General features: G+C 46.4%; 1 protein-coding gene across 1 annotated transcript; it reads left to right on the plus strand.

The window, feature by feature from the left end:
• The first annotated feature begins 264 nt into the window (after positions 1 to 264).
• On the plus strand, positions 265 to 12,116 carry Brk1 (BRICK1 subunit of SCAR/WAVE actin nucleating complex). The gene is made up of 3 exons (XM_050148442.1): positions 265 to 432; positions 11,199 to 11,281; positions 11,508 to 12,116. Exons 1-3 carry the CDS (start codon positions 315 to 317, stop codon positions 11,532 to 11,534), a joined length of 228 nt encoding a protein of 75 aa, XP_050004399.1. The 5' UTR covers positions 265 to 314; the 3' UTR covers positions 11,535 to 12,116.
• Positions 12,117 to 12,908: the final 792 nt, after the last annotated feature.

Raw genomic sequence — 12,908 nt, forward strand, 5'->3', positions numbered from 1 at the left:
AAACCCCCGTCTCGAAAACCCAACAAAACAGTATTTGAGGACTGGGCCCATCTCTGCTGACACGGGGTCAAGAGAGCTGGGCGAGCAGCCGAGGGGACGAGGTCTTGGTCTTTGCCTGGCGAGCGGGGGATTCTAGTTTTCTGCAAACTAAGCTATAACACAGAGCGAATGGCTGTTACTCCACGCATGCGCTCCACTCTGCTGGGCCCTTCTCGGGTTCGAAACACGGGGTTCCGGATGGTGGCGCAGGCGCCCTGGCCTATAGAGGCCGCGGCGCCTGCGCCTGCGCAGTCATTCTTCCTCAGGCGGCTGCCATGGCGGGACAAGAGGATCCGGTGCAGCGGGAGATTCACCAGGACTGGGCGAATCGGGAGTACATTGAGATCATCACCAGCAGCATCAAGAAAATCTCGGACTTTCTCAACTCTTTCGGTCAGCGGGCGGGCGAGCTGGGGAGGCTGGGAGGAGGGAGGCGTTGGCGGCGGCCGGCGGCGCCCAGTCCCGGCTGCTCCCTTCCTCTTCCGCGCCCCGCCGGCCCCAGTCCCCTCACCCCGAGCCTCACTAGGCGGTCTCGGTGGGACTACCCTGCCCTTTGCCAGGTCCCGCGCCCACTGCCCAAGCCTCCTAGGCCCATCCATCCATCACCGACCTCGGTCTGCTCTGCGCTTCCACGCCAGTCCCCACTTGGCACACAGTGCGCAATCGTGTCACGGTCACGTTTACAGTTAGAGACTCCTGATAGTTCTCCATCTCCTTTAGTGGCAAGTCCGAAACCCCTTAAATGCTTTCTTTCTGTTGCTCCTGCTCACCCCCCGCCCCCGGCTCCCTTTGGTGATAATGAGGTCAGAGGGAGGGCTGGGGTCCTCTCGGGCCTTGGAAATGCCTTTTGTAACCCTGTATCCGCTTCATGGTAGGTGTTCTGGGTGCTTCCGTCTGCTTCCTCAGATCTAACAGGGCAGACACTTTCAGCAGAGTCTACTTTTCCAAAATCTCTCGTAGGTGTGACTGGTAACAGTCTTCATTTCTTTCTGCATTTGTCCCTAGCCTTCTGGGCAGAAAACCTGTCACAGACTCACGTTCTCGGGAAGGCTTCCATCAGAGACTTTCTTACACAAGACGTGCAGATGGCACCTAGCGATCGTTTTCCACTGGGGCGCTTTGGTTCGACTGATTAGCAGTTTTCAGCAGTTTAGACCAAACTGGGTGACAGTGCTGTGTTTTGAAGGAAATTTAAATTGAAGTGATTGTTTTCATTTTCTACCCAGAGAACTGATGAGTCCTAAGTTAGTATACAGGAAGGTGACAGAGCAATAGCTTCAATTATGGAGTGTAGCCCAAGAGATAGGGTGCCTGGGTAGCATGCCCAGGACCCATTCCCCAACCCTTAAAAAGGAAACAGGTTTGGTTTTGAATGGAAAAGTGTCATTAAGGGCCGAGGATGCCCAGTTGATAGAACACTTAGCATGCATGCACCAGGCCTCTGAATAACAGCACTCCGGAAACAGGCCGGAGGACCAAAGCGAAAATCAGCAGGTCTAGTTACTTCTTACACAGGTCCCATGTGGGGAGAAACATGTACGAAGTCTTTCCTGCTGTCTTTGGTGGCACACACCTGTAATCTTGTCACTTGGGGGGCGGAGGCACAAAGAATGCCATGAGTTTGAGGCTAGCCAAATCAAAACAACCACAAAAAAATGAACCATTTTCTGCATTCAAAGGAGTTCTCCCGGGCCAGTGAGATGGCTTAGCAGGAAAAGGCAAGTCTGGCAACGTAGCTGAGTAGAATCCTCAGGACCCACAGACGAAAGGAGAGAACCAACTCCCACAAGTTGTCCCTGACCTGATAGTGCTGCCTTGGCACGTGCCCACACCACCTCTGCATACAATGAAAGTAAAAGAATAAATGAATAAGAAGATCTTAACCTGCTCCCCCACCCCATGGTCCCTATCCCATTTTGTTTTCAGTCTTAGTAAATTGCTAGAACTCTTGATACTCGTGCCTTACTACCTCCTCCCCATAGTATCTGTCACTCTCTGCTGGCCTGGAACTCTACTATTGGGATGACCACTAACTTGTAACAACCCTCTTGGGTCTGTGTCCTAAGAGCTGGGATTAGAGACATGGACCACCACATCTGGTGAATACCTCTCCCTTCCTTCCCTTTTTTCTTTCTTTCATTCTTTCTTTTTAAATTAAAATGTACTTACAAAGTATATAGGATTATAATCTTTTTGTTTTTTTGTGCTAGGGCCTTGACTGTTCTGGAACTCATTTTTGTAGACCAGGTTGACCTTGAACTCACACAGATTCACCTGCCTCTGCCTCCTGAGTGCTGGAATTAAAGAGGCATGCGCCTCCACCATCCAGCTAGGATTATAATCTCACATGGATTTCCTGAACAGGGAATAGAGGTTAAAGATACCAATTAATGAGAGAATAACATAAATGTATATGGCAGTTATACAGCTTTACACCCGTAACTTGCTATGGAGGTTAGGAGGTTACAGGGGAGGACTCTAGTCAATAAGAGAGTTCATGTATCCCCCAAATAATTTATTTAAGGAATGTAAATGAAGGGAGTATGATTGAGTGGAGTTACAGTTCGGCCTGCTGACATTAGAGGACTTTTTAGATTACAACATCTTGGAAGTACTGGTCCTTTGCCCTGCTCCCCACAGTCCAGTTTTCCTAGGGAGGTTCTGTTGTGGCGGTGCTAGGAGTTGAGCTGAGGACCTTGTGAGTGCTAGAAGCGCTCTACCTCCAAACTGTACTTGGAGTTGTTTGTTTGCCTTCCGTGTAAGCTATGGCAGTGTGCTTCACATAGTCTGTTTACCCTATTTGCCAGAGAACTGGGGTATTGGACATCTTTTAAGAGCAGCATTCCTTACTGATTAGCATTCCCTCAAAGAAGTATCAAATAAAAGAAATTCAGATAGTCTGGTGTAGTGGCTTACGCCTATAATACAACCTGACTGAGGCAGGAGGATTGCCTAAGGCCAGTCTAACTAAAGGATAAGACCCTGTCTCAGAAAAACAACAACAGAAAAGCAAAAATCCTTCCAAAAACCCAAGTCTTTTATGCTAGGGGACAGGATGCCCTGGAATAGGATCATAAGTCTGAGCCTGGCTTAGTCTGGAGAGGCAGTGGAGAGTTGAGAAATTGACTCACCTGGAAAGTTTTAACAAGCACGGTTAGAAAATGTCATTTTATCTGTCAGGAAGGAGTTAATATCAGAGGTCCAAACAGTGTCTAACCAAAGTATTGATGCCAGTTCAATCGGTAAAGCATCAGAATCCCAAGTTAAATCAGGGCTGCTTTCCAGAATTTCAGAGTGATGTAACTTCTCACTGTTTGAAATCTGGGTCTCGGTAATAACAACTTCATTCTGACTGAATTACATTAGGAAGCTTTTCCTTTCCTCGATGGTTACATAACTGCCATGGAACTAGCAAAATCTGAAGGCTTCTGTTTCTGCTTGTTGTTTGTTTTGAGACAAAATCTATAGCCTTGGCTGGCCTAGAACTCACATCTGCAGACCAGGCTGGCCTTAGACTCATGGAGATCTCCCTCCCAAGTGCTGGTGTTAAAGGTGTGCACTACCACACTTGACTGGTTTTTTTTTGGGGGGGGGGTCTGTTGGTGTTGGGGTTCCAGAAGATCACAAATGCTTCTCAGTCTGTTACCGGCCTGTATATTATTTTGGTGTTCAATTGGGATTTCGTTGAGTAACAAGCTGGCCTCTAACCCCTGGCCAGGTCCAAGTACTGCTTCATCTAACTGAGACTATAGGCCTGTGCCTTCATGCCTGGCTGCATAGAAGCTACATTTAGTACACACATATTTACCTTTGACATGTACACCCCCAAGAAAGTATGTCTTATTTCTGACAGAATTTCTCAGACAGGGTCTCACTAAAGTATCCAGGATGGTCTAGAACTTTGAATAATCATGCCTTGTCCTGAGAGCTGGAATTATGGGTGTACACTACTACCATTGCTGGTCAGATATATATATATGAGAGAGAGGGCGGGAGGGAGGGAGGGAGGGAGGGAGGGAATTGTTGTAGACCAGTCAGAAAGCTCCTGGTCCTCTGTCTCTCCTGAGTTCAGGCATTAAAGTCCTGCACCATCACACCCTGTTCTTTTGTAGCTTTTTTTATTTCCCCAAAAAAAGTTTCACCGTGTTGCTTAGGCTTAGGTTCCGTCTAAAAATACAGACCTAGATATAGTCTGATAATGTTTTTTAGAAACCTCACACAATCCAAAGTAGAGAGCAGTGTGAGGTGTGACTGTGTGTCACCATCTGTGTGGCCTCACGTTTAGGCGGTTGTCTGACACTGAAGTAGAACAACAGCTTGTGACTTCCCGCTTACAAGCTAGAATTTCAAGAGTAAAACTTGTTCAGTCATTGAAGGAATAGTTCCTTCTCCCTCCAGAGCGCATGGTTACCTACCCTGTGTCAGGGCAGGGACTTGGGTTTGCTGCAATTTCCAAATGCCTCCTCAAAGTAAACTGTAGAATCTTTGTCCACTGACTTAGGTCGTCATAAACGCAGTTCAGACCTCATGGATGTACGCCAGAACTGCAGGGGAGAGGTAAGGGTGTAGAATAGGACAGCATACCCCCTGCAGTTCCTCTAAGTCATCTGTGCAAGCCTCAGACTGCTTTATTCTAGGATTCAGAGCTTCTCAGCCAAGTGATGTCTCTGTAAGCTCAGGAATCTCTGTAAGCTCTGTGAGCTTGTCAATCAGGAACTTGCCTGAAGGCTCAGCTAACAGTTAAGTTACTTTAGCCTTTAATTGTGCATCATAATGAGGGTCTGCCTTCTAATTATTTATGCCTTTCTTGAGAGGATTAACTTCAACAGTTTTTAAAACCACCTAGTAGTGACTCCAGACACTGGGTCCTTACTATCTTCAGAGAAGGTAACAGCCATGTAGGCCTTTCTTGTTGCTACTAAAAAATTGGATTCCTGCTTATTTTCCCAATTTAGGATGCAGCAGAAGTCCCAAATCAAATTTGTTCTCTGTAAAATGTTATTTATAGACATTTAATAGAGACATCACACCAGAGATTTCCTTACTTGTAAAGCAGGAAAAGGGACATTTCTTTCTAGATTTCAAAATCTTCACTCCCAAAACTCATTCGAGAACTTAAACTTGATTTCAAAACAAGAGTCAGGTGTATTGACACTCAGAAGGCTGAGATAGGATTTCCACCCTGGACTACATGGTGAGTTCCAGTCTAACCTGAACTATATATGGAAATAGAATAGACCCTCCTCCACACACACCCTCCTGGAAAACAAAACAAACCAAACAAGAAGAACAAAAACCCAGGAGACAATTTGAGATAGTTAGTACCAATTTTTGTTGTGCTAAAGGTGTGTATGAAATAGTCCAGAGAGGCTAGCCAGGTGTAGCTGAGCGCTGGGAAGTGAAGCATTCCCAGTGCCTAGAAAGCACCCAGCGGAAGGATTGTAGGTTCTAGTCCCAGGCCAGCCCCGGCTGCATAGGGAAGATCCTACCTGAAAAATAAATTTAGAGAGGGAATTGTGTGTTCGTATTGTCAGCAGTGAAGCTGTGGACATGCTAGCAAGCCCCCTGATGAGACCTGGCACTTTCAGTGCTTTGTAACAAAGTACACTTAAATTCAGGGTCTCTAGTCATACAGTTGCTGAATGCTTCCCTACTATTCTTGTTTAAAATAGCGGGTGCTGGGGTGGAACCCAGGGCCTTACGTGTGTGATGCCGCACTCTACCCTTGGCTACACCCCAGTCTATGAACCATAGTCGTGTTTAACTCAGGCGTATTCCAGACCTGTGTCTGGAGTTGCACACTTTGTCTTCTTCAACAGTGTTGATTCATAAATGCCAGTTCCAGAGTATTTGGGGTTCTGATTGATTTACCAGATTGACGGGTAGACCAGCACAGCTCTCTGGGATTGACAGCTCTCCCTGCATCTCTCCTCCCATCATTTCTGTGTGTCTCTTCTCACGGGAATTACAGTTGTCAGAGATACATTTATTTGCTTTTGAACTTCCAGACGCCATACTAAATGGAAATCTGGGCCCTTGGCTAGTCCTGACAGAAGTGGTAGAGTCGAGCTGGTGCGGTGGCTCAGTGGGTTAAGGTACTTGTTGTTGAGCCTGATGACTCGAGTTCAGTCTCAGGATCTGTGTAGTTGAAGGAGAGAACCACTCCCAAAAGTTGTCCTTTGATCTCTACGTACGTGCTGCGCCACACATAACACATGTACACAAAAGTGTGAAATAGTGTAAAGTGGCAGTGTTCTAGAAAAAGTGAGCTCGCTAGGGTGGTCATGTGTAAGCTAGACTTGGGAACTAGGGGAGGCAGCAATAGTAGTAAGGTTTAAAAAGGAGGGACCAGCAGGCATTGTGTTGTAATCCTAATACTTGGGGAGTGGAAGCCAGAGGATCAGTGAGTCATCTTCAGCTACGTAGTGAGGTGTAGACCATCCTTGGCTACCTAAGACAAACAAAAAAAAAAACTTAAAAAGGGAGAAGTTCCAAACATGGTGGCACACTCCTCTGTCTCTAACACTTGGGTGCAGGAAGCAAGGAGTGCTTGTAAGTTCCAAGGTAGTGTGCTTCAGGCCAGTGAAGGCCACTACGTAGACATGCCCTGTCTCAGCAGAAAAACATAACAAAAATGTTTGGAGACAGAGCTAAGTGATAGTGTTTTCAGTGGACCAAGACTCATCTCCTGCCTCCAAAGGAAAACGACGAGAGCGCACAGGTCGCTTGGCCCAGTAGTGATTTCCAGGGCTGGGGAAGCAGAATGGGGAATGAAAGTACTAAATATGAAGTTTCCCCTGGAGACAGTGAGATTGCTGTCCATAGATTATGGTAATGGTTGTTCCGCTCAGCAAGTGAACTGGTGACCATGACGCCTACACTCTGCAGGTGAATGTGGTGTGTGAGCTACATGTCAGTAAGCTAAGTTTGAGGAAGGATCATGGAGAATGGGAATGGGTGAATGTGAGAAAGAATGCATGGGAACCACAAGGGAAAAATGCAGAGTTTGAGAGATTGGGTGGTGAGCAAATACTGGGGTGTAAGATCAGACTGACAGCAGGGGTCCCCTGGAAACTCTGCTTTATCAACCCATCCCTCTCTCTCTGGGGCTCTTGTTTATGATATTTATACAGAAGTAACAAATATACATCCTTATTTTACACACACACCATTCATCGTGTGTCTAGATATGTGTAGTTGTTTGTTTGTTTTTGCATGTGGGCACATGGCACATGCACAAGGGAATCATCATTGCTTTCCACCTACTCACTGAGGCAGGGTCTCTCTCAGTCAGATCCAGAGCTCGCTGATAAGATTTCATGGCTAGTCTTGCTAGCTAACTTATTCTGAGGAGGATCTTGTCAACCTTCTGAGGCTGGAATTACAGGTAGGCCACCGTGCCCACATGGCATTTACATGGCTTGCTCAACGTCTGAACTCCTGCCCTCAAGCAGGTGCTTTAACCACCGAGGCATCTCCTCAGCCTGTTCTCCCCCCCCCCTTTTTTTTAACTATTTACCCAAAATGGGGAAAGTGGCAAACCAAAGACCCAAGTACGTGAGTAACTTAAGAATGAGAAATCCATCCTTAAGAATTTGGAGACATTCAGAAAAACAAAAGGATTGTGTAAGACTGCTCAGACTGCTCAGAGGCAAACTTTTAGCCACGTCTTGGTGAAGAAGAATGTTTGGATAGGCAAGATGCTGATGCTGAGGTGAAAGTTCAGGCTGGGTCAGCCAGAGAAGGGTTTTTAGAGCGAGTGCTGAAGGGCTTCTGCAGAGCCAGCCAGAGATGAGGGAAAGTTGTTCGCTCGCTGTTGAGTCATCCTGTGGGAGAGTGTTCAGAGGGATCACAGCTGCTTGAGACCTAAAAAGTAAAGGTTATTGAGATAGAAACGTGGGGTGGAGGAGGTAGTAGGAAGTAGCCGTCAGGTTTGTCTCTTCCTGTGTTGGGGACAGCCGAGAAGAAAAGGTCTAATGGTCGCAGGTAGAGGAGTCAGCAGAGAAGAAGGTATTTTAGGGGAGACTAAGTTATATTCCGGGAGAGGTGGTAAAAAGGAAAAGGCAGAGGAAACAGTCAAGGCCGCTTTTCACAGATGGAGTCTTGGTTCTGTTATGTGCTTGATACTGATTGAATTTTCTCTAGTTCAGAAAGGCCTCTTTTGGTATTTAGATATTGTTGAAGCAGTGTTTTCCAGTGGAAATAGCTGCATAGCCTCCAAGAGCTCAGGTGATAAGACGCTGTCTTACATTTCAATTGCTGTAACAAAAGACCATGGCCAAAGCAACTTATAAAAGAAAGTTTTTAATTTAGAGTTCACTTGGGACTCATGGTTCCAAAGAATTCGAGTCCGTGACCATTATGGTGGGGAACATGGTGGCAGACAGGCGTGGCAGAGAGAGAGAGCTAACAAAGCTCCCCCCAGTGACACCCCTCCCCCAATAAGGCTCTACCTCCTAATTCTTAACAAGAATTCAAATATATGAGCCTGTGAGCGCCATTCCATTTTCTAACTCCCATAGGCTTGTGGCCATATCATGATGCAAAAATGCATTTAGTCCAAAATCCCAACACTCAAGAGGCGGCCAGCCTGGTCTGTTTATAGAGTGCCAGGATGGCCATGTCTACACAGGGAGACCTTGTCTCAAAGAAAAAGAAGAAAGAAAAAACTGTCTTCATAGTCTTTTCCAGACTCAGTATAGTTTAAAAGTCAAAGTCTCTTCTGAGACTTGAGTCAATCTCCTAACCCCCATTAAAGAAAGGGAAAAAAGCACCTTATGTATTTCCAGCATGTAATGGCACAGAATCTGTTGCCGTTCCATAGGGAGGATCAGTGGCGTAATGTGGACATGCTGGGCCAAGCAAGATGGAAACCCAGCAGGGCAGACTCCAATCCTGTACTCTGTGTTTTACATCAGAGGTCTTAGATGGTTCTTCCCTTACAGCACTGCTGACTGCACTTCTGACTGCAGCACACTTCTCTCTTTCCAGCTGCAGCTCGCTCTAGCAGATACCCCACGGCTCTAGCACATCCTAGAATCGCCAGTGCTGTCCAGGCTTCACTTTCCCAGCTGCACACGATGGCAGCTCGGCTACCAAGCAAGGACTCCCTACCACGCGCCTAGCCTCAGAAGCTCTCCTCAATCGTGGAGGAAGATTCCACGGCTCATTTTCTCAATTATCCTTCATGATTCTAGCCACAGCCACATGACCAAATCCTACCAAGTTCTGCTGCCTGTTGGGGATGGAGCCTGGCCTCCATTATTATAAACTGATTTGTTGTTGCCTCTTAGGAGCAGGAAATTCCTTACACCCTTTTCTTTTGTAAATTGCAGGATTAACTTGGTAGGGTCTGGGCCCCAAGGGTGTCTATTCCCTTATTACATTTCTCATCAGACTTCTTTTCTCTTTCAGCACAAGCCTTGGCTCCAACATTAAATTTCCTACTGATCTTTTTCTCCACAAACTGTATATTTTGTATTTCTCTTTGCCCTGCTTGTTTGTTGTTGTTGTTGTTGTTGTAGACCTGCAAACGAGTAATTAGTAATAACCACACCACCAAGTTGCTATTGGGCTGTCTTGAAATATTCCCTGCCAAAGAAATTAGTCCAAAACTTCTCAGTTTAATCTCAAGCAGATTTTTAGGATAAGGATAAAAAGCAGCCATATTCTTTGCAAAAATATCACAAGAATAGTCTCTACCCTGGACACTGTTGTTCCCCTCTGAAACCTCTTACGCTGGGCCTCCATAGTCTCGGTCATCCAGGCTCTTATTAGGATGCTTCAGTGCATTGAGCATTAGGAGCCCATTAAGACCTGCTTACCAGCTGGGCAGCGGTGGCGCACACCTTTAATCCCAGCACTTGGGAGGCAGAGGCAGGCAGATCTCAGTGAGTTCAAGGCCAGCGTGGTCTACAAAAAACGAGTTCCAGGACAGCTAAGACTGTTACACAGAGAAACCCTGTTTTGAAAACAAAAAACAAAAAGACCTGCTTACAGTATTCAGCACTTTTCTATCCTAAAATCTTCCATATTCTCCAAAAAGCAGTGTGATCAAGCCTGTCCCTCTCTGATAGCCCACTCCCTGACACCAACTTGTATCCTTTTAATTGCTGTCACAAAACACTGTGACCCAGACGACTTAAGAAAGAATTGATTTGGGGGCTCACAGTTCAAGAGGTTGAGTCTCTGACCATCCATGATAGGGAGAGTGGTGCTGGAGCAGTAGGAGCTGAGAGCTGATGACTTGATCTGTGAGCATGAGGCAGAGAGACAGGGTCAGACAACATGAATGGCATGAGCTTTTGACATTCTCCCTCTGTCCTTCACCTCCTTCCTTCCTCTCTGCAGCTCCTCTCCCTCACCCACCCTTCCCTTGTTTTCTGCTGTATCCTCTGGCCTTTCCCCTCACTGCTGCAGTGCTGGATATTAAACTTGGAGTACTGGAGTAATCCTGGACTTGCCTCCTCCACTAGTCTGTAACCCCAGCCTGAAACCACACTCAGATTTTGAGTTTTAGTCTCTTTCCAGGCTAGCGATGTGTGGTGCCTGTAATACCAGGGAACAGAACCCACTCCCACTCAGCCCCGAGAAATAGCTGCACTCCTCGGTGTGGTGATTCAGCGCACAGCCCTAAATTAACTTCTGGTGGGTTTATTGAGCTACACCCTGCCTTAGGTTGAAGAGCTTCTCGTTTGCTTGCTTCTCTTGAGACCCTTAAGTTTGCTCCTGGATGAACGGCCATCTGTGTCCTTTGCACATTAGTTTTATGTTGCTGCTTTAACAATTTCCCATAAATTTAGTAACTTTTTTAAGTTGCATAAATTTAGGTTGACAGGAGGATCACTGCAACCATCCTTGGCTACGAGGCAAGACACAGGTCTCCCTTGGTGTTGGCTCTTCTCTGCCATTTGTGGACTCAGATGTTACATAAAATCTGAGTAGTTGATCCTTAAATGCTTCTTGTCCAGGACAGTCAAGGCTACACAGAGAAACCCTGTCTTGAAAAACAAAAAACAAACAAACAAAAATGCTTCTTGCCATATCCCCAGTCCCCATGTGTACTTGGAAGGATAGATTTCCTTTTCAGTTCAGATGGTTTGTGTGGGTGTGGGTGTTTGGAGTGACATTAATTCTGAATATCAGTTTCCTTTTACCAGATATGTCTTGTCGTTCAAGACTCGCAACACTAAATGAGAAATTGACAGCGCTTGAACGGAGAATAGAGTACATTGAAGCGAGGGTGAGTATGGCCCAGGCGACCCAGAGGGAACGCACATTTCTCCCTAGAGACAGGACAGGCTTACAGACTGTAGTGCTCTGCCTGGAACTAGGTGTCTGGGATTCTGGGGCTGCCTCTGCTACCACTTCCATTTCTCACTGCATAGGATCCAAAAGAGGATTTTTATTATTATTATTATTATTTAGTTCCTTTGCATTTTATCTAAATGTCAGTTTTCCCTTTACAGGTGACAAAGGGTGAGACTCTCACCTAGAGCTGTGCCACGCTGCTGCTGGGAGTTGCTGTACAGAACTCTGGCCATGTGGGAAAGGCCCAGCAGCCTTCTGCGCCTCCCCCTCTTCTTACAGAGCAACAGGGCTTTTTCTTGTTTTTCTTTTTTCAAAAGTGGCCTTTGGGCTCTGCTGTATGCACCTGGGATGTGATGCGGCATGGGGAAGAAGTCCAGGGAACCTCTTGGAAACATCTTTAGGCATTTCCCCTTTTCAGTAACATTGTTTGGAACTACTTGTCAATGTGTTTGAGGTGTTCAGAGGCAAGCCAGGACTCTGTTAAGTTCTCCCTGCCTCAGTCTCTTTCTCTCAGACTTCCCTCTGCACTGGCTGTCAACAGTCCATCTTCTCTCCGCCCGTGACAGGAGGTGGGGGCCGTCCTGACTGAGACTCTTGTGCCCTGCAGTGTGGTTGCCAAAAAATGTTGTTGCTAACCCACCACTTTCTTATTCTGGGAGGTCAAAGCCAGGCCCCCAGTTGGCTTGAAGGGACATTTTCAGTTTTCTTTCTGTCACTTGGGGTATCTATGGCTCTTGCGCTTCCCTAATAAACTCCACTTTACCTGACTGCTGTGATTGTGTGACATCAGGACCTAGAGACAGGCTTACTGTTCAGTGTGGTGCGTAGGAACACGCTCTGACAGCACCTACAGCCGGAGCTGTTTGTCAGAGTGCTTGTCAGAGCACATGAACTGATTCATCCTGGAACCATTTGGCCAGTCAGCAGATACTACGAAGAACTTTTACTATATAGGTGTGTTAGACTCCAATAAAAGATACAGTATTGAATCAGACCTGATGTTTATGAAATATCATCTTCCCAGTTTAACTGCACCCAGGATAGACTACTAGTTTTATAAGCTACAAGCTAAACATACTTCCTGTGAAAGCAAATGCTGAGGTTTGTGAGATGGTTCAACAGGCAGCGTGCTTGCCTCCAAACCTGAGCCCTGAGTTTCATCTCTAGGACCCAGGCAGTGGAAGGAGATCACCTCCTCTTGCAGACTATCCATCCTCTGGTCTTGACGTGCTTGTGTGGCATTCCTGTGCAGGAGTGTGCACATATGCAGAACGTAAAAACCATTTTCTCAAGCAAATACTACAGTGCTGCCCGCGTTTCCAGGCTTCCTGGCTCTCTGCCCTCACACCACACTTCATCCTGGATTAATTGGATCATTTTCAGAGTATGTGCAACCGAAAAAGTACCTGACTTGCCTTCTCTGGACTAACCCAGCTGGATGCTTTGAGGAAGGCATGTTGCTATGGATACTTATAAACCATACCAGAAGGGTTCAAGCTGTGCTGTATTTCATGTGTTTTCAGAAAACCTGCTTAGACCTTAGACATTTTAAGTAGTAC

Source organism: Alexandromys fortis, unplaced genomic scaffold (genome assembly GCF_014885135.2).
Source record: "Alexandromys fortis isolate MF-2015 unplaced genomic scaffold, M_Fortis_MF-2015_v1.1 scaffold_59, whole genome shotgun sequence".
Lineage (NCBI taxonomy): Eukaryota > Metazoa > Chordata > Mammalia > Rodentia > Cricetidae > Alexandromys > Alexandromys fortis.